We start from the raw sequence: 18,462 nt of genomic DNA, 5'->3' as shown, positions 1-18,462 counted from the left end.
GATGAATTCCCCGGTAGAGACGCCATGCAGCTTACCTAGTTTCTCGCACAGATTTTCATTTCATGAGAAGAGGTCCATTTATAAAAGAGAAAGCTATATTTCCGCACAAGTTAAGATAGGAAATGAAGCAATTTTAAACATTTTGGAGGGAGAGCGAAAAAAAAAAAAAAACTCACTTGCGACGATTTTTTAAGTAACGAGCAGATGCGCTTCAAGCATAAGGCCCGTTATAGGTGCGAATCTGTGAGTCTGTGATTCGCACCGAGGATGGGCCGTAGGTCTGAAACCAGTGGCGTGGCGTGCTTTGCGATACATCGATAGATCTATCATTCAAACCTATGGAAAAGGATCGATAAACAGGGTGTTCGCAACCGACACCTTAATAATCGATTCTTTACCATAGCTTCCAATAGAGAAATATCGATAATCGATCATTCACGCCACGCCACTGTCTGAAACACGTCTGCTCGTTAGTTAAAACATCGTCGCAAGGAGGTCCATCTTGTAGTCAATCACGTTTAACAGCTGTCCTTGTGTCTCAACGGGTAGCCTAGCTACAGGTTTTCACCGATTGATCCTGATGGAATCCTGCAGCTTATAATTTCGCGCGTTTTCTGCCCTCAGTTACGACGACTTACAACGAGCCGCTGCCTGGATGGATCGACAATCTGTACGGGCCTGGTGGGATCGTTGTGGGTGCAGCGGCCGGCGTTCTCAGGACCATCCACTGTGACGAAGGGGTCCAAGCTGAAATAGTCCCCGGAGACATGGCCGGCAATTGCATACTTGCCGCTGCTTGGGACGTCGCCAAAAGGTAAGAAAATACCCGTTAAAATCAGCCTGCGGGCTGATTATTGCAATTGATAGACAAAACGATAGACAAAGAAGAAGAGGGAAAGATGGAGATAGACAGAGTTGATAATGTTGACGGTCATAGATCGTTTTCGATCGTTGCTCGATGTATCGTTTGGTTCAAAACAATAGAACATAACCTCACACAAAACTTTTTCAGGATTTCAGTCGAAAAAGCTGAAAATGGGAAAATTCCTAACTATTTCACCTTGCGATGTCATTTAGTGCTCATAAGAATCAAAAATCTAGCAGAAAACCCCCGTTTCCTCAGATTACTCGATTGACTTTAGAGGCTATGTTTACATGTTGAACCAACCGATATCGATACAATGAAATATGATAGATGCTCTGCAGCCCGTGACAAGATACACAGTAAAAAAACAATTTAAAAAGCTGCTAACAAGGCTCAATTTTCACATACACAAAACCAAAACGTTTCGGCTGAAAATTCAACCATCCTCAGTTGGATAAATCAAAATGAAAATGGTAAAAGATTTAAAATAGTACCTGATAAGTACCTTTCAAATGGGAATGTTGTTATTATGACCCAATTGGGTATGTTGTTATTGGGTATCGATACAATCTCACCTATTTGATGTATCGAAAACGATCTAATATCTGTTCAGATCCGTTCGCAGTATTTAAAATACGCTCTTCAAACTTCCCATTGTTAATAAATCATTTGGATAAGGTTGATGTGAACGAGCTCGTCGTTTGTCTTGCAGGTACTCGGCAGACCCGACTCTCCGCGACTTGGAGAGAATGCGAAGCTCTAGCGATGTCCCGGTCTACAACTTCTGCCTCAGGCCGGGCACCATCTCGTGGGGCAAGATGACGCAGCTGCTCTTCCACTTCGGGTTCCAGAACCCGCCGTACCGCGCCCTCATGTCCTGCGACCTCACGCTCAACTCCTCCAAACTGGCCCATCGCATCTACATGATCCTCTTCCACTACTTCCCGGCCTACACGATAGATCTCATCACCGGATTCTTCGGCAAGAGCAAAGGGTAAGTAGTAGGGATATGAGAGAGTATAACGACCAATGGAGATGTTGCATGTGTGAGGGATTTGCGATTTGACCATTGATTCTTATGTAAAAGTTCGCGGAAAACACGATGGTGCCACTGGTTCTGGTCTGGTTTTCTCTGAAATCATCTTCCGAGCTCAAAAAAAGCTCTCAAAGTGAGGCCAAAATGGAGGGGATATCCCACCCTACCCTGAGAGTCCACTTTCACCTCAAAACAAACTCTCCATGAAAAGATAGGGAGCAAATACATTCGCGAGGTTGTCGTGTTTTCAGTCTTGGAGTCCCCAAATAAAGTGGCAACCCTGCTAATGTATTTGCTCCCTATCTTTGCATGGAGAGTTTGCTTTGATGTAGAGGTGGACTCTCAGGGTAGGGTGGGATATCCCCTCCATTTTGGCCTCACTTTGAGAGCTTTTTTTGAGCTTGGGAGATGATTTCAGAGAAAACTAGTGGCACAATCGTGTTTCTCGCGAACTTTTACATAAGAATCAGTAGTCAAATCGCAAATCCCTCACACATGCAACATCTCCATTATTCACCTTCGACGCAGATCTCACTGGAAAAAAACACTAACTCTGGATCAAATGTGTTTTTTTTCCAGTGCAGGGCAGCGTGATGCACTGGCGTCTACAAACCTAAGAGGATACTTCACGCATTGCGCAATGCTTGAAGCATTCCTCTAGGTTTGTAGGCGCCAATGCGCTGGCCAGTCGCTCGCGCCGCCTCGCAGCGTGCCACGGCGCCTTAAGGAACTATTTCACAATAGAGGTGTTGCACAGTTTCATACGAAATTGCAGGCGCATGTTTGATGTTCTCGATTTTTGGCGTTAATTCTTTTTCCTCTGTGTTTTTGACCAAATGCCGAACGGCACAGTCAAAGTCACTAACGACAGCTCAACTTACTTGCATGGAGTGTTTTCAAGAGCCTGGACTCTAGATTCAATGTGTTTTTTTACCAATGTTGGAAGGATGACTGGGGCCCAAATTTTTTCTGTGGTTCAAACTAACCTCTGTCCTGAAACACCTCTTTTTCTTAAGGAGGCCCCCTGAAAGGACGGAGTAATGTTGCTGCATCTGACATGGAAAGCATGTGGTGATTTCAGTAAACTAAGTTCTCACGTTAGCAAATGGGTCAATTGCGCCGATCTCAGATTCGTGCTTTAATGCTTGATTTTCGTAGGTCACCTTAAAAGTACAAGATTTATCCAAACGGCAACTATCTACGTTCAATATTAACAAAGATATGGCGCTTTGAAGAATACGGTTTGTGACGTCATCCACCATGGGCGTGACACCCTTGGCTTCTTCCACCTTCCTTTCATCTGAGTTGCACAACCAGCCAGCTGGTACACCAGTGAAAATGTGTTTCTCGCCGATTGACGAAACTAAGGTGGAAGAAACCAATGGGGTTACTACCGCGATGGATGACGCTTGAGGTCATAAACCGAATAAATCCAAGTGCCATATCTCGGTCATACGGCGTTTTCTCTAAGCACGGCATTATTAACGATCGTTTTGGTTCCAGGTTAGTGAAAATGTATCAAAAAATTGAAGTTTTCACCTGGCTGCTGGGATACTTCGCCGCACGGTCCTTCAATTTCTCCTCAGACAATGTCAGATCGCTGTATCATGACAAACTGAGCCAAAGAGACAAAGAGCTCTTCAATTTCGACTTGAGCAGCATTGACTGGTCCGAGTACATGAGGATATACTACCTAGGGACAAGGAAATATCTGATGAAGGATGATCCATCGACGATCCCTGCCGCTAGAGTCAAATATAATAGGTGAGAAAACTCATTCGCTTCTGGCTGTACTAGGATACTACACGTCATTCTTCGTGCGTTTGACTCTGGAAAACTTGACTCGCTGGAATGGAGTCGTTGTAAGATTTTTGATCAAACTGTATATAATTATCATTGACGCTCACTTGGCGGTCAAATACGAATTTGCTGTCCAATATGCAATACAAAATTTGAAATACTAAGAGAAATTAAGCTGCGAGGTAGATATGGAGAGGTGTGGTATCCAATAAGCAGTATGTTTGAAGAAACAGGACATTTCTTTCTTTCTTCTTTCTTTTTCAAAATTTAGTTAGCTATGTGTCATTTTCTAGTAGATCCCTGTATTTGAGGACCTTGAGGAATATCATAAGACTAGTGTTATCTTCTCACATATCGACGGTGAAACTACCAAACCACGTATCTCGTTTGCGGTGTTTAAAAATCTACGCTCGCATTTTATTTTTTTGGAGTCGACCAAATCAATATCATTCCTTGAAATTTTCACAGAATTTTCTCCGCACAAAGAGGAAAAATCACAGAAATTTTCAAGACTAGACGTTAAGTTGTTTTTAATTTAAAAAATAAAGTATGACAAGAAGTCTGCGACGTCGCAAACCGAGATACGTGGTTTGGTAGTTTCACCGTCGATATCCTAGTTTTTTTTGGAATTTCTTAAAAGAAAGAAAAAAAAAAAAAAAAACCATACTCGATATTAGTTTTACATCAAACGGTAGAGAGACGCGAAACTTGAATCTCTGGATTCCCCTCACGATAAATTCTCCTGAAGTTTGTCAAAATGAAGGAATCCACATTATTTAGTTTCCGTACATCTTATTTACTTCTTGCAATTTCAGGTTACACATCATGAACCAAACGATCAAAGTCTGTATGTCATTGGTACCTTTCCTGATTCTCTACTTCGTCATCTATGCTGTTTTCCTTTGAAGTTGCGTTCTGGACACCCAGTCGAGATACACATCACCACAAGGAACGATTAAACTTAGAAGAATCCAAAGGAGATCCATCACAAGCAAATGACGAATCATATTCAAACATCGGCGGAGAAATAATACGAGAAAAATCATTAAGGCTAGCTCACGGACCTTTATGTGAACCCGCCAGGCAATACTTAATCACTTTCTCAAAAGGTTTCTTACTGATGTGATGGACGATTGACCGAAATTTACGACCCAATTTCGGTTTAGGGTCCTTAAAATTTTAGGCTTCGCGGTTGAATTCTTGATATCCCCGCATTAAAACGGCCAAAAATATGCACAAATTGGTGCAAAATACGATTTAATTCTTGCGACTTCCTTTCTCAAATGGAAGGGAGCTTTCCCCATGGAAATGGGACAGGCTTCAATGTTGAGAATCTATTGATTAATTCAGTACAAAACTAAAACTAGCGTTTAAGAAACGATGAAATGTAAATATAGTTGTAAATATTGTTTATTTATACCGGTAATTACCGGGCTTTTAACATTGTAGCAACGACTTAGCGTGTGTTCAATTTTAATACGTTTGTTTCGGAGTTTGTCAAACCTGAATGAATAAAATAGAGATGAGATACTCAAAAGTTAAAAGTTTCTTCTTCTATCATTCAATACTTCGACATGTGTTCCTTGAAAATATTTCTTCAAATATTCAATGATTGCCGTGTATAGATCATGGTAAAATAGCACCCTGTGTGTGCGAAGCGGTCAGGTAGGCCGGCACAATGTTAATATCAGTCGTGATTGTGAAACTAATAGACAAAGCGATAGACAAGGAAGACATAAGGGGTATGGAGCAATCCTATTGGTTGAAACGGCTGGTTCTTGTGGACTGAGTTAGAAAATGATGGACTTATTTTATGGTCTCCCATTGGTTGCTTTGGCAATAGACAAAACAGAGGTAGCATGTATTATTGAACCAATATATTTCGGTCTCCCCAACCAAGACGAAAATAGGAATTCCAAGAAATAAAAAGTCATTAAAAACCTGCATAACTAGGGATCAGAGAAAATCAGTTTTGAATTTCGAATGAAAATATGTGTAACTCTTCATTCTTCTTCTGAATAGAGAATCTTAACTCTGATCCTTGCTTTCACAACATGCCAATGATTTTGATGATTTTAGAATATCTTATGGATTTCACTTCAATTTGAACTGCATTTTGCAACAAGGAGTTACAATATCTGCCTCATTGCCAAAAACACTCATGTGCATAGGTAAACTAATGGTACATACGTTGTTTCTAAAAGGGCAAGAAATTGTAGTCCCCGATTGCAGAATGTAGTCCACGTATCAATTCAATTGAATTTCTTTGGTGGATAGATCCAATCGACTTAACGGAGTCCGAATTATCTCCTGCAGGATCCCCGTTGCTCATTGATGTTCTCATGCTAAAGATAATATAAACGAGCGACTCCTCAGTACCATAATAACAACCCTGAGAAATGAAAATTAGCTCCGAACTTTCGTTCGGGTTGAAGTTCGCGACTCGAAATTTTGATGAGGAAACTTTTAATATAAAACTGTCATTCAGACCTTGTCTTCGTTTCCGCTCCTTCTTAATTTAAAGTGACTGCATGATAACGTCGAGAATTTCACGCGAGTCAAGATACGTAAGTATTTAATCGACAGTGAAATCCCCAAACCACGTATCTCGCTATGCGACGCACATGGATCGAGTCAAAAGGAGGAGTCGGACAGGAAACTTTAAACGCTTATAACTCCGTTTACACAAGATTTTGGAGTTCTGAAAGTGGTCCCAATGGTTTTTTCTTGTAATTTTCTTCAAGAAACGCCCATTGTAGTTTAAAATTTGACGAAATGAACATAAAACTGTGGAGTTTTAGTCAGAAAATTCATGCCCGACCTCTCTAATTGCCTCGATCCACTGTGAGGCGTCTCAGATTTTCCAGTCATACGTCAGGGATCTTCCTCAAAGTCGTTCTTTGGCAACTCCTTTTCTCAGGGGATCGCGTGCGATTTACATAGTGACTGGTAAGATTCGAGAAAATCTTGATAATGAGAACAGGCTGTCTACTAAAACAGGACCAAAAATCAGTACTTTCACAGTACATTTCCAAAAAATTCAGTACTTCCCCAACAGACAAATTCTGTACTTCTTCAGTGCTTCCATTTGACGAAATTCGAACAATTTCAACAATTTGAATTTCTCGCTCAAATTCAGACAAAAATGAGCGGATATTGCATTTTTAAATCCACTTTTTTAGATGGTACATACTTTTTGATATTTCGGAATATTTTAATTATTTTTGGCCCCCTCTTAAGTATTCTAAATTTTTAAGTTTTACTTCATTCAACTTCAGGTTTTGATGGTTTTTCGACATTGATCACATCGTTCTCTGAAGTATCTTTAAATTGATGCAGCCCATTGATCTCGGTTCGAAGTACCAAGAAAAAAAATTCCGGACTACTTGCAGAATTTCCACACTTTGTCAGTGCTTCCGGACCATCCATAAAAAATCAGCTCTATTTCCGGACTTGTACACACCCGAAAGAGACATCCTCTGTGAAAATGCTAAGGAGTGATGTTCATTCATTCTCCATGGAGTAAATGGAATAGAAGGAGATTTTGAAACGCTGGAATAGATGTACGTGGTTTAGGAACTTCCCCGTTGAAATGCGTCTGAAGTCTGGGAGCTATCGCGAGCGAGAGAACGTTAAAAGCGTCAGAGGTGGAGATACGGCGGGACGAGCGGCATACTTTGATCCCTTTGCAAGATTTGCCATGCCCAACAAAAACGACGTAACTTCCATTGAAACCCTGCAGAGATGTGCGGTTATTCCAATGCGTGGCAGGGATACAAGCGGAATAGGAGTGTATGTTAGCGTTTTCTATCGAAAACTTTCTTTTAATGTATATTTCCACTTGAAGGAAGTAGCTTCTTTATTTCCTCAAATATAAAACAGCTTTAATGTTCGTTAGTCGAGTTATCTTTTAACTCTCGCGGATCCTTCTCGTATTTCCCTTTGTGATATCCGCTAGAGGCGATAGCGGTGTGTAAACTGGCTGTCAGAATGTGCTAATTTTGCTCTTCTTCTTTTGAGCATGTACGGGGGATTACGCTTTTTTCAAGAATAGACCTTCAGACACGGATTGAAATGTAACGACTTTAATAGGAACGCATTAAGTTCAATTTTAGAATATTTACATACATTTTCGATAATTAAATAACAACTTTTACTGGTTTTTTAGTAAATCGATCCTGAGGTCGAAAACCGCACGAAGTTGTACCAAGTTTGAACCGCGAGAAAGAGTAAGCGTTTTGAGGGTTCATTCCTCCGAAGGAATCAAAAGTGAAGACACAGTTGGAATCATATTTCCTTGTTTCAGTATATTTTCTAGACTGTGATTTTTTGGCAAGAGAAAATTTACGACTGGTTAATCTCAAAATTTCTCTCAGTTCTATTATATATTCCCTAAAATTAGTCTTGGCGCATCTTAAATTAATTTGTTGTGCTTATTTGTTAAATTTGAACAAATTAAGCAATAAACCACAAGTTTTCACTTTCTTAATTCGCGAGAAGCAAATCACAGAACAAGATGTTCGAGAATTAACTCATACGGAACATCGGAAATTAGTCAAACGTCAATAATACAAATTCCGTTATTTCTTTCACCCACGTTTCGTTTAACTGGTGTTATAAAAGAATTGTAAGAAAATGAGAGGAAATTTCGAGAACACGCGCGATGATTTTAAAAATTCGCATCTACAAAATGTTTTTGGACCCGAAGCGATCGGACTGCCTGCTGTTCGGCAGTCGAAGATAATAGAATCGAAATCAATTTCAATGTAAATAAAATAGCGAAAAAGAATTGCATTCCGGTTTAAATACCCACCCCTTTGACATAGGAAGAGGCGACTTCATAAATTTTGAGCGAGACTGCGCTCAAAATAAGGACAAACACTCTTTGAAGCTTCTTGGATACAGCTCGAAACTTCTAAATTAGTGCGGAATGCAACAGAAACCATCTCGTTTAAAACTAAAAGCGTGGACGAAAAACTCTCCGCGGACGTGCGGAAGGAGGAAGTGCATCTTAAAACAGAACATCTGCGATGGTTCATATTTCGTTATTTGCGCAGTGCTGCTTGACAGAGCTAGTGCCAGACAGGGCTGGCAAATCCAAATTATGATTTGGACTCAAAGACATAAAGACGGAGTGCTCGTATCTAAAAGCACGGGGAAAAAGTGAAGCCTGGTGTGGCGCTGGGTGCTTGTGTGAGTGTGTAAATGAGCGCGGGAATCCATGGCGGCAAACGGAAATTTGATTTGAACTTGTCCTCTTAATTTTTCCATATTTCTTCTTCGAAACGTATTTTAAATGCCTAAAACGAATATATTAAGAAAGTTGGGACTGCGTCCTATTATATTACACCTATTCTTGCTTGGTAATAGGCAGTAATCTCAGATAAAGTTAGTTTTTCTTCTGCTCATGGTGGTTCTGCAGGTTCAAACAGGTCGTTACAGTTCTAGATGACCGTCACTCCCAAATGAAATTAATCGGTCGACGACGGACCAAAGCTAACCTAAAGTTAAAGAAATATGAGTGGGTAAGTGAATTTGGGCAAAAATTAACCTAGAATACTTTGTTTCCGCAATTATTTTATTCAGTTCCCGCCCTACATTTGAATTCAAACTTGTCCCGATTTCGCCGCCAATCCTCTATAATAGTATAGGTGGTTGAAAAGAAGCTTCATTTTTTGCTTTTAGCCCTCCGTCTTTATGTCTTTGTTTGGACTACATATCGTCACCTTCCAGGCAAAGTATCACGAGCGCCATGCGACGTTTAAAAATTTCCGCCGCCATTTTATTTTTTTACAGAGAAATTGTTGAACGCAGCTGTCCGAAAATTTCACTGAATTTCCTTTGTGCTGCCGATAAAATTTAGTGAAATTTCCAAACAGATTCAACCAACAATTCCTCAGTAAAATAATACAATGGCGGCGGAAATTTTTAAACGTCGCATGGCGCTTGTGGTACTTTGCCTGGAAGGTGACGATATTGCGATTCGGAACTACAATTTCTTGCTCATCGGAAAAAAAACCTAAAAGCGTAGAGAAACTGATGGCACATACCTAATTCTCAAACTGAGACAGAAATGGCAGTTCCTATTGCAAAATGTAGTCGACTTAAGTCCGTCCGGAACTTCCATCGGTTCGCTATAATGCATGTGCCATTAGGGGACTCATTTGAGGACAATTGGACTACATTTGAAATCTGGAACTAATAATCCTAGCCCGGTTTATAAACAACGTATGTGCCATTCGTTTCCTTTGCACAGAAGTGTTTTTCCAGAAGAGCCAAAATTTATGGTTCCAAATTGCAAAATGTAGTCCGATCGAAATGTTATCTAGCATGATGCTCCTCTGGACTTTTCCCATAAATAAGATCATTTTTTTTGGCATTTCTCTTCAACTTATTAACTTGCGAGACATCACGGATAAAGGCCAATTGAAAAAAAAAGGTAGTAAGTTGTCGTCGGTCAACTGCACACCAAGAGTCCATCGACCTTTCTTTCAATTATGAAATTTACGGAAAATATCAATTGAACTGACTTCGTCAACGTGGAACCGCAAGCTACATTGAGTTACGATCACAGAGGATAGTTTAGCAACTTTGTTCCTCCATGAGAATCAAAGCAAAGGGTGAAGACTGACTAGGAGTGAAGAGTGAAGCGGTTTCCTTATAACGAGTATTTAAGAGAGAAATTTAGGTAGGTTTTGATTAAAGGCAACAATATGCAGGTTTTTTCGGCAAATTGCAGATCTTTTTTGCCTCTTGCAGAGGTCTTGTTCTCCGTCTTATATACTGAATGCAGTGCGAGGAAAAGGTAGAATAATTTACAACTAAACATTCCCTCACTTCCCGTTAATGTACCGACGAAAATTAGATTATCACCTGAAGTCTATTGTAAATAAATGCGCACCGATTGAGGAGGAAGAGAATAAAGTGCAAGGGTGAATAACCCCAGGAACCGTTCGTTAATTCGTAAAAGCTCTCTGATCTTGCCGTAATTACTGTGGGTAAAATTTACAGGTATTTACAGAGCTTTCACAGGTATTCACGTGACTTTGACAGGTATGCCAGAGCCAGTGTTGTAAAATGTTATGAAACATAAAATCGAGAAGTTTTAGGTAAAGTGCTTTATGAAATTTCACAAAAAATATGAGAGATTGTTTTTGTAAGACTATGCATTTGAAACTGTTTAATAATTAAAGAAATCATTCATAACGACGTTGTTTCTTGACATTAAAGGTCCATTGTAACGGCTGCGATTGAACTTCAGCAGGAGTCAGGTCTTGAATGTTTTTGTAAACTGTTAAAAATAAGATTTTTAACAAGGTAGAACAAGGTAAGTTCAACGTCACACACAATGGTTTTCGGATTTCATTTCTTTGTCTACTTTATGCTCGCAAGATAAACTGAATGTTTCATGATCCACATGAAAACGAAAGAGAAATTGAACGACATTTGGGTGACGCAAAGATGCGTTGCATAACTTCCTTTCGGGTCTTGTTTTTGAACAGAAAATGAGTAAAATCCTGACTAAAATTTTAGGGGGTGTATTCATGATAATTGAAGGGCAATTCACGGAGTCTTTCACGGCATCGTGGTTTTTGGTTTGCTAATAACAAATAAAACATGAGAGGGTATTAAGTGACTTGTGACATATTACTATAATATGTCCCATGGGTCTGTGGACAAGGGCTGAACTAGAGGATATGGATCGTATTCTGCAATTAGGAGCTACAATATCTGGCTCATCCGTGACAATTCTAATGTGCATTGGAAAATTGACGGTTCACACGATGTTCCTTAACTGAGCCAGAATTTGTACTTTCTAATTCCAAAATGTTGCCCAAATGTCACACGATTTCACCTTAAAATCTGTGGAATACGATTCACACAACCGGAAGTCCGACATTTAACTCCTAGACGAGTTATTAACAGTATTTCAAGCAAAAATCAAATGAGTTAGATTGCACAAAAGATGTCATTTGGACGTATTTATGCTAAAAGGAACTATGTGCATAGGGTTTGCGTGTAACAAATAGTTGCTTTCAGCAAGGATACGTCCAATTGTACTTCTTCCATTCAATGCGTGTTGATTGGAAACACTGATGACTATCATGGGAGTTTGTTCCGGACTTTTCGGTAAGTCACTCGTTTGCCGCGTGAAATTTTGTAGGCGTAGTGCTTTAATTCACCACTCGTCAAGAGCCATCGATACATTTAAATGCGGCTCTACCCCTAGAAAAAAAATTACATACTTAAGGGACATTTCACCAGGGTGTCTACTAAAATAGGCTGGCCAAACATCAGTGCTTTTGCGGTACTTTCTCGGTACGTTCCCAAGAAATTCAGGACCTTTTTAACGGAAAAATCCAGTACCTTTTCAGTACATCCATTTGACGTAATTCTAAGAATTTCGAAGCTTTGAATTTCTCGCTTAAAATGCGACAAAAATGACAAAAAAAATGAAAAAAATCCGGACCTTCTTGCGGGATTTCCGCACTTTTTCAGTACTTCCGAACCGCCCTTGAAAAATCAGTACTGTTTCGGGACTTGTAAACGCCCTGGGATATTTCACAGCGCCGAGAGTATTATGAAGTATTCCATTGAAATTACACTTACACTGGAAGAAAAAACATTGGATCTAGAGTCTAGAATCTTAAAAACATCGACAAGAAAAAATACTCCTGATTCAATCGGATTTTTGCTTAAATCAAGAACCAAGCCTCTTAATCTGAGCGGATTTTCTTTAGAGTTAACCAAAAATCTGATTGAATCAAGAGTATTATTTCTTGTCAATGTTTTCAAGAGTCTGAACTCTAGATCCAATGTGTTTAATTTTTCCCAGGGTGGACGCCGAGAGTATTATGAAGTAATCCATTGAAATTACACTTACACTGGGGGAAAAAAACACATTGGATCTAGAGTCCAGACTCTTGAAAACATTGACAAGAAAGAGGACTCTTGATTCAATCAGATTTAAGCTTAAATCGAAAGGAAATCCGCTCAAATTAAGAGGCTTGGTTCTTGATTTAACTTTAAATCTGATTCAATCGAGAGTATTATTTCTTGTCGATGCTTTTAAGAGTCTGGACTCTAGATTCGATGTGTTTTATTCCAGTGTATAATGCAGTAATCCATTGAAATTACACTTATAATTCGAACGTGTAATATTTCAATAAAAACACAACCGAAAAGCGGAATAGACTTGGCGAATCATCGCGAAAGGGTTGATCCAAAAACACGGAAGCGGCAACCGCGATTGCGGGGACTCGGCACGATCTTAATTATATTTCATTCAAAACTTTCGCCGGGGGAAAAATTTAAGCACGTCTATGCGGCTCGGCTCAACTTCCTCTCTCGCAATTTGAGAGCGTTTTCACCAGATAAAAACAGGGAGCTCTCAGGAAGGAGATTAATTTGCATTTCCTCGCGTCCTCGCCGGGAGACGGAGGAAAAAAATTAATAAAGCAAACCGCCCTTGTCTTGCTTTACTCACTCATAATCGAGTTGCGGAGCTTGAGCCCGGCCATCGACACGCGCCGTAATTTGCGGATCTGTTGATTCTGGGAGCCCGAGTGGAAGTGGGGGGAGGTATCGATGAGGAATTCAAGAAATTGGACGACAACCCCCAACATTGCCCCATCAGATATGAGTGACAGAGGTAGGCGCAAAAATGCCCCAAAATCGATAATTGCAAAAATACTCCGAAATCAATAATGAACCACTAGACGAAGTACAAAATCAAGGATTCTGCCTTCAACATTGCCTTATCAGATATGAGTGAGAGAGGTAAGCGCAAAAATACCCCAAAATCGATAATGTACCAGTAGACGAGGTACAAAATTAAGTATTCTGTTCTGCATGTTTCGCAACCAAAATTTCACGTAGAACTCGGATCCGTTGATTCTGGGATCCAGAGGGGCGGGAAATAGGGCGAGGTATCGATGAGGCATTGAAGAAATTAGGGGACAACCGTCTACATGTCCCTATCAGGGTGTCAAGTTTTTTTTCCATTTTGGGAAATCCTGATTTTTCCTGATTTCTGACTGCTAAATCCTGATTTCATAATTTTTCCAAATCCTGATTTTTTGCGGAGAAAACTCAAAATTTCTGCATGAGCGTATGCGAAAGCATAGAAAAATCCGATCGGACGGCCAACTTTTCTCAAATCCTGACTTTACGACCGATTTTTCCTCAAATCCTGATGGAATCGGGAAAATCGGGATAATCCTGATGCAAGAAACCCTGCCTATTAGATATGAGTGAGAAAGGTAAGCGCAAAAGTACTCTAAAATCGATAATTGCAAAAATGCTCCGAAATCAATAATGGACCACTAGACGAGGTACAAAAATAAGCATTCTGATACATATTTCGTCACCAAAATTTAACGTAGAACACAATGAAAATTACTGAAATTAATTCCTGGCCAATATATTATGTAATGTTTCTTGACGCACGCGAGAATTCAAACCTCCCTCTCATGAAAACTCAATGGTCCACGTGAGTCAAAGCGCACACTTGAAATTACCATGACACTGTCTGCGATATGAACATCTAGCAACCTCAATCTTGACGCTTTGTCTCAGCTGTAATAAGTTCAGTACAGTTCAGTTCAGTTCAGCTTGCCGTCGAGGGAACACGGTTCCCATCTTCGGTCCTTTTTATTGAGGTTAGAAGCGTGGTCTCGTGGTATTTCGCGTGATTTTGAGAGTTTCGAGAGTTTTTTAATCTTGGAATTGGTGTTGAATTGTGCCTTTTATTAGAAAAACTTTATTTTTTGAGCTCGCCCACTCGGGAGAGCTCTTTGCGATCGATTTCTTTTAGCATTGGTAGTGTCCGTGGCGACAAATGGATGGTTCTCGTTGCCGTCGGAGGAACGGCCAAAATCCCATTGATTTCAAGGTCTAAAAGTTGAATTTTCGCGGGTTACAGTTTTCCTCCGTCGAACATTTCCGTTCCCTCATTCAACTGAGGATTAATTGTTCCTCGTTTGCTACACTAGAGAGCAGCACTTTCCGGTGGCCGAGCAGACTTGACTCACACCAACACGAATTTGTTTGTGTGTGTGTTCACCTTTATGCTAAATTATTTTTTATATGTATTATTTTCCGTTCACATTTTCAAAAACTGAAGTCCTATTTTTTTGCTGTTCCGTTGCGATAAAATTATCAGCTGACTGCTATCTCTATGCTATCTTATTAGAGAATCTTCCAGTTTCCTCGGTTACAGAGTGTAATGGAAAATCCTTCTTTTCCGATGAGACAGTGACATCCTGAATTTTTCTATTTCCGATAAAATGAAGAGACGCTCTACAAACCAGGTACTGCTTTTTGAACTCATTTATTTTCTTCCTATTTTTTACGAAGTACTATACTTACTTTCCAGATAAATCTTAATAATTTTGTGAAAGACGAAGAATAAATGTGATAGAATTTTACACATGATTGTCCGCAGGAAAAGAAGGTTTATAGTTTACAGATTCAAATTTACTTGTTATGTGAAAGACTCGTGTTGAGTTTTGTTGAAAAATTAGATTGTACAAGGTAATATGTACTCATATTAATGGGCTAGTTTAAAAGCGGATTCAGCAATTTGGCAACACTGCCTTCCTTCCATTTAAACCTGTGTTGAATAATCGATTCTTGGCGGAGCACCTGGCCCCTCCTGGAATCGATACATTTACATATGTTTAAATGAGGAAAGAACAATGTTGCCAAATTTTTGGATCTGATAATGCGCTGGTCACAGAATTTTTGTTGACGTACGTTTTTTGCCGAGTTTTACATTTTATAACCAGAGCAAATATGCGTTACATTGACTAATAATGGGCCTGTTGCAAACTTTTGCTAGAGCAAAAATAAGAGTTGTTTCCTATAGATAATGCCTCAAAAATCACGATGAGCGCATCGGAAAACTCTGAAATGCACTCATAACTTCAGAATCTGCGTAAGAAATTTGCGTTTTTTTTTAGCTTCCCGCTTCAAAAACGATACTACGGCATAGGTGAACATTTTGTTAGAAGAGTCGCTCCATCGTCGGCAATATTCATTCAATTGCGGCATATTCAATGAAGCTAAACTACATTTTACTTTATTCGATTCTTACTTGGAAAATAAATTTACAATTTACTACCACAATGTACAAACTTTAACCAAACCAAAATTTAGAAGTATAGTGACTGATTTTTTATTTAAAAAACATGACATCATAATATTATCGGAAGCAAAGGTTGCAGATTCTCAACAATTCAAATTTCCAGGCTTGTATTACAATAAAATTTCAACTTTGAAAAAAAATAACAAATTTAATGTGATTTGTTTAAGTAAAAAAAATCTGAAAATTTTAAGATTCATAAACAGAGAACGAGAAAGCAGTGTTTGCCAGCTTTTTTTGGCTAAGCATGAATCAATATATATATTATCAGGATATGTATCTCCTGCTTATAAAAAAAAATATTTTAAATCTGATGTAAATACCAAACTTAAATTTTTACCTTATGCTGCAAAAATTGTAATTATAGGAGATTTCAATTATGACGTGTTGAAGCAAGAAAACACAATTTATCATGAATTATTTCATAAATACGAAATTCATTCAGCACTACCAACACACTCTGTAACAACACAATATGGATCACAGCTAGATGTTATTTTCACAAATTTATCAAATTATAATGCTCAAACTTATTACACTGAATTCAGTGACCATTCACCTGTATATATGCAAATATAAAAATAAAAAAAATAAATAAATAAATAAACTGAGTTTGTTGTTTATTTTATTTATTTTTTTATTTGCATATATACAGGTGGACGTGCATTATAATTTGATAAATTTGTGGAAACAACATCTAGCTGAATAAGGCATCAAAACTGTCAGGAACTGTGTCAGATAGTAATCAGAAACACCATGCCCCATGTACATCCACTAATAAAATTTATTGCCAATAATTGTCCTAGTTCATCTTTCCCTGTCAACTTTACAATAAATTTCGTTGTACCATTTTTCTATTGTATTTTGTCTTATCTCACTCTTATCTTCTGTTTTATTAATGATTCAGTTTATTTATTGCGGTGTGAAAAATTTGTCATGTTCATAGTTTCACGAAGGCGAGCTCTCCAACACAGTAGTGTTGGAACCAGCAGCTTGTTTACTTTACTTTATAAAAATTGTTCTTCGGAGTTAATGTATTCTTACTTTTGCAAGAATTGTGTGAATGTGGTATGAGTGAGTAACCTAGCATTAGTAGTAGGCCTAGGAGTATTTTTGGAGTTTAATATTGTTATAATTGTATAATCTATATAAAGTTGTAATGGGGGAAAGATTTGAAGATGGAAGTAGGGGATTGGGGGAGAATAGAAATGTGGGTAGTAATCAAAGGGAAGTTCGGAATATGGTGGTTAGATCAGGGAGTGTGAACAGCGATGCGGGGATAGGATTTGACACTCCTAAGGGTTGATCTACCGCAACGCTGTAAGAGTTTTGAAAGATTGGGGGAAGAATTGAAAGGAAATACAAAAGTCAAGAAGCTAACGTTAAAAATGGGCAGTGAGGTAATTAGGCAAGAGAGGGTTCTAGAAAAGGAAGGTAGGGTTGAGAAAGTATTGGGGGAAACCAGCAATAGACAAATGGGGGATCTGGATGTGGAAATTGACATGTTAGATAAGACACTGATTGAGTATAAACTTGATGATGATGATATTGTTGATGAGGATATGTTGCTGATGGGGAGTACAGAGAGAATGGAGCTATTGAATACAGTGGTGGGTAAGTGTGTGACATGTGATGGTAATATAATGGAATGTGATAAGGTAATTAGGTGTGATGGACCTGAATGTGAACAGGGGGGTTTTCAACATTTACAGTGTGCAGGTATGACTGAGCGAGAACTGAATATTTTAAATAAATTTGAAGCAAATTTACTCTGGTTTTGCAACAAATGTGCCGGTAAGATCAACACAATGATGAGTGACTTAGTGGTTGTTAATGAAGAATTTAAAGCGGAGAATGCTAAACTGAGAAGGGAATTAGAGAAGGTACAGACTGAAGCGAGAGAGTGGGAAAGGAAGTTCAAACAAGCAGGTAATTTTTTTTTTTTTTTGGTGTGTAAGAATTGTATTTTCATTTTCAGGTAGTTGAATGGACAGAATTTTTTTTTTCCGTTTTTAGCTCGTTTGAATATCAGGTACCACGTCTGATTATCGGTAGCCTGGCTGCATCCGAAATCATGTCGAATATAACGCCGCAGTTAGGCGGGTCGGGGTCATTGGGGGGGGGGGGGGGGGGGTAGCAGGGTCGGTGTGTGGAAAAGGGCGAGGAGGTGCACGGCGCAGCGGGCCCGCGGTACCGTCGGCCGCGGCGAGGTTCAGTTCACCCTTTCCGCGCTTCCCCGGCCCACGTGGCCCGCGCTCACGCCGTTACGTCGCCGAGGACGTCGAGTCTTCCGCCGGAAGTTCGGGAGCCGGAACCGGAAACGCGTCGTCGAACCGGAGAAACGCCACCGCGGTCGAACCGGTGCGCGGCGTGTGTGTGTGCATCAGTGCGTTTCCGTTGGTGTTCGATTTGGATTCGTGTATTTTTTGAGAGTGGATAATTACCCTCGCCGAGACGCTGAAAATTGTACCTGGACGATGAAAAAAAATATGTGGAGATGAGCATATAAAGGTGAGGTTCGTCACCCGGAGTCTTCCTGAATTACCAAATTGATTGGTATTCAATGATATATCTAAAGTATAAAATATAGATTATTCTACACTGAAAGAAAGAAAT

At 39.4% G+C, this 18,462-nt stretch overlaps 2 protein-coding genes across 4 annotated transcripts in view; both read left to right on the top strand.

Annotated features, from left to right (window-relative positions):
• The window catches only part of LOC109036112 (fatty acyl-CoA reductase wat), a 90,609-nt gene extending 84,308 nt beyond the window's left edge, over window positions 1–6,301 (top strand). Inside the window, exons 6-9 of the mRNA XM_072304359.1 lie at window positions 625–814; window positions 1,578–1,859; window positions 3,405–3,665; window positions 4,517–6,301. Of these exons, the coding sequence (XP_072160460.1) occupies window positions 625–814; window positions 1,578–1,859; window positions 3,405–3,665; window positions 4,517–4,607 (824 nt within the window). The 3' untranslated portion in view covers window positions 4,608–6,301. The remainder of the gene's footprint in view (window positions 1–624; window positions 815–1,577; window positions 1,860–3,404; window positions 3,666–4,516) is intronic.
• An 11,678-nt stretch (window positions 6,302–17,979) lies between these two features.
• The window catches only part of LOC109030397 (alkaline phosphatase), a 324,326-nt gene continuing 323,843 nt past the window's right edge, over window positions 17,980–18,462 (top strand). For all 3 annotated transcript variants that reach the window (XM_072304353.1, XM_072304352.1, XM_072304351.1), the window contains exon 1: window positions 17,980–18,357. The gene's annotated coding sequence lies outside the window, so the exon portion shown is untranslated. The remainder of the gene's footprint in view (window positions 18,358–18,462) is intronic.

Source organism: Bemisia tabaci, chromosome 9 (genome assembly GCF_918797505.1).
Source record: "Bemisia tabaci chromosome 9, PGI_BMITA_v3".
Taxonomy (NCBI): Eukaryota; Metazoa; Arthropoda; class Insecta; order Hemiptera; family Aleyrodidae; genus Bemisia; species Bemisia tabaci.
The sequence above is the reverse complement of the archived record's forward strand: the minus strand, read 5'-3'. Positions and strand labels throughout refer to the sequence as shown.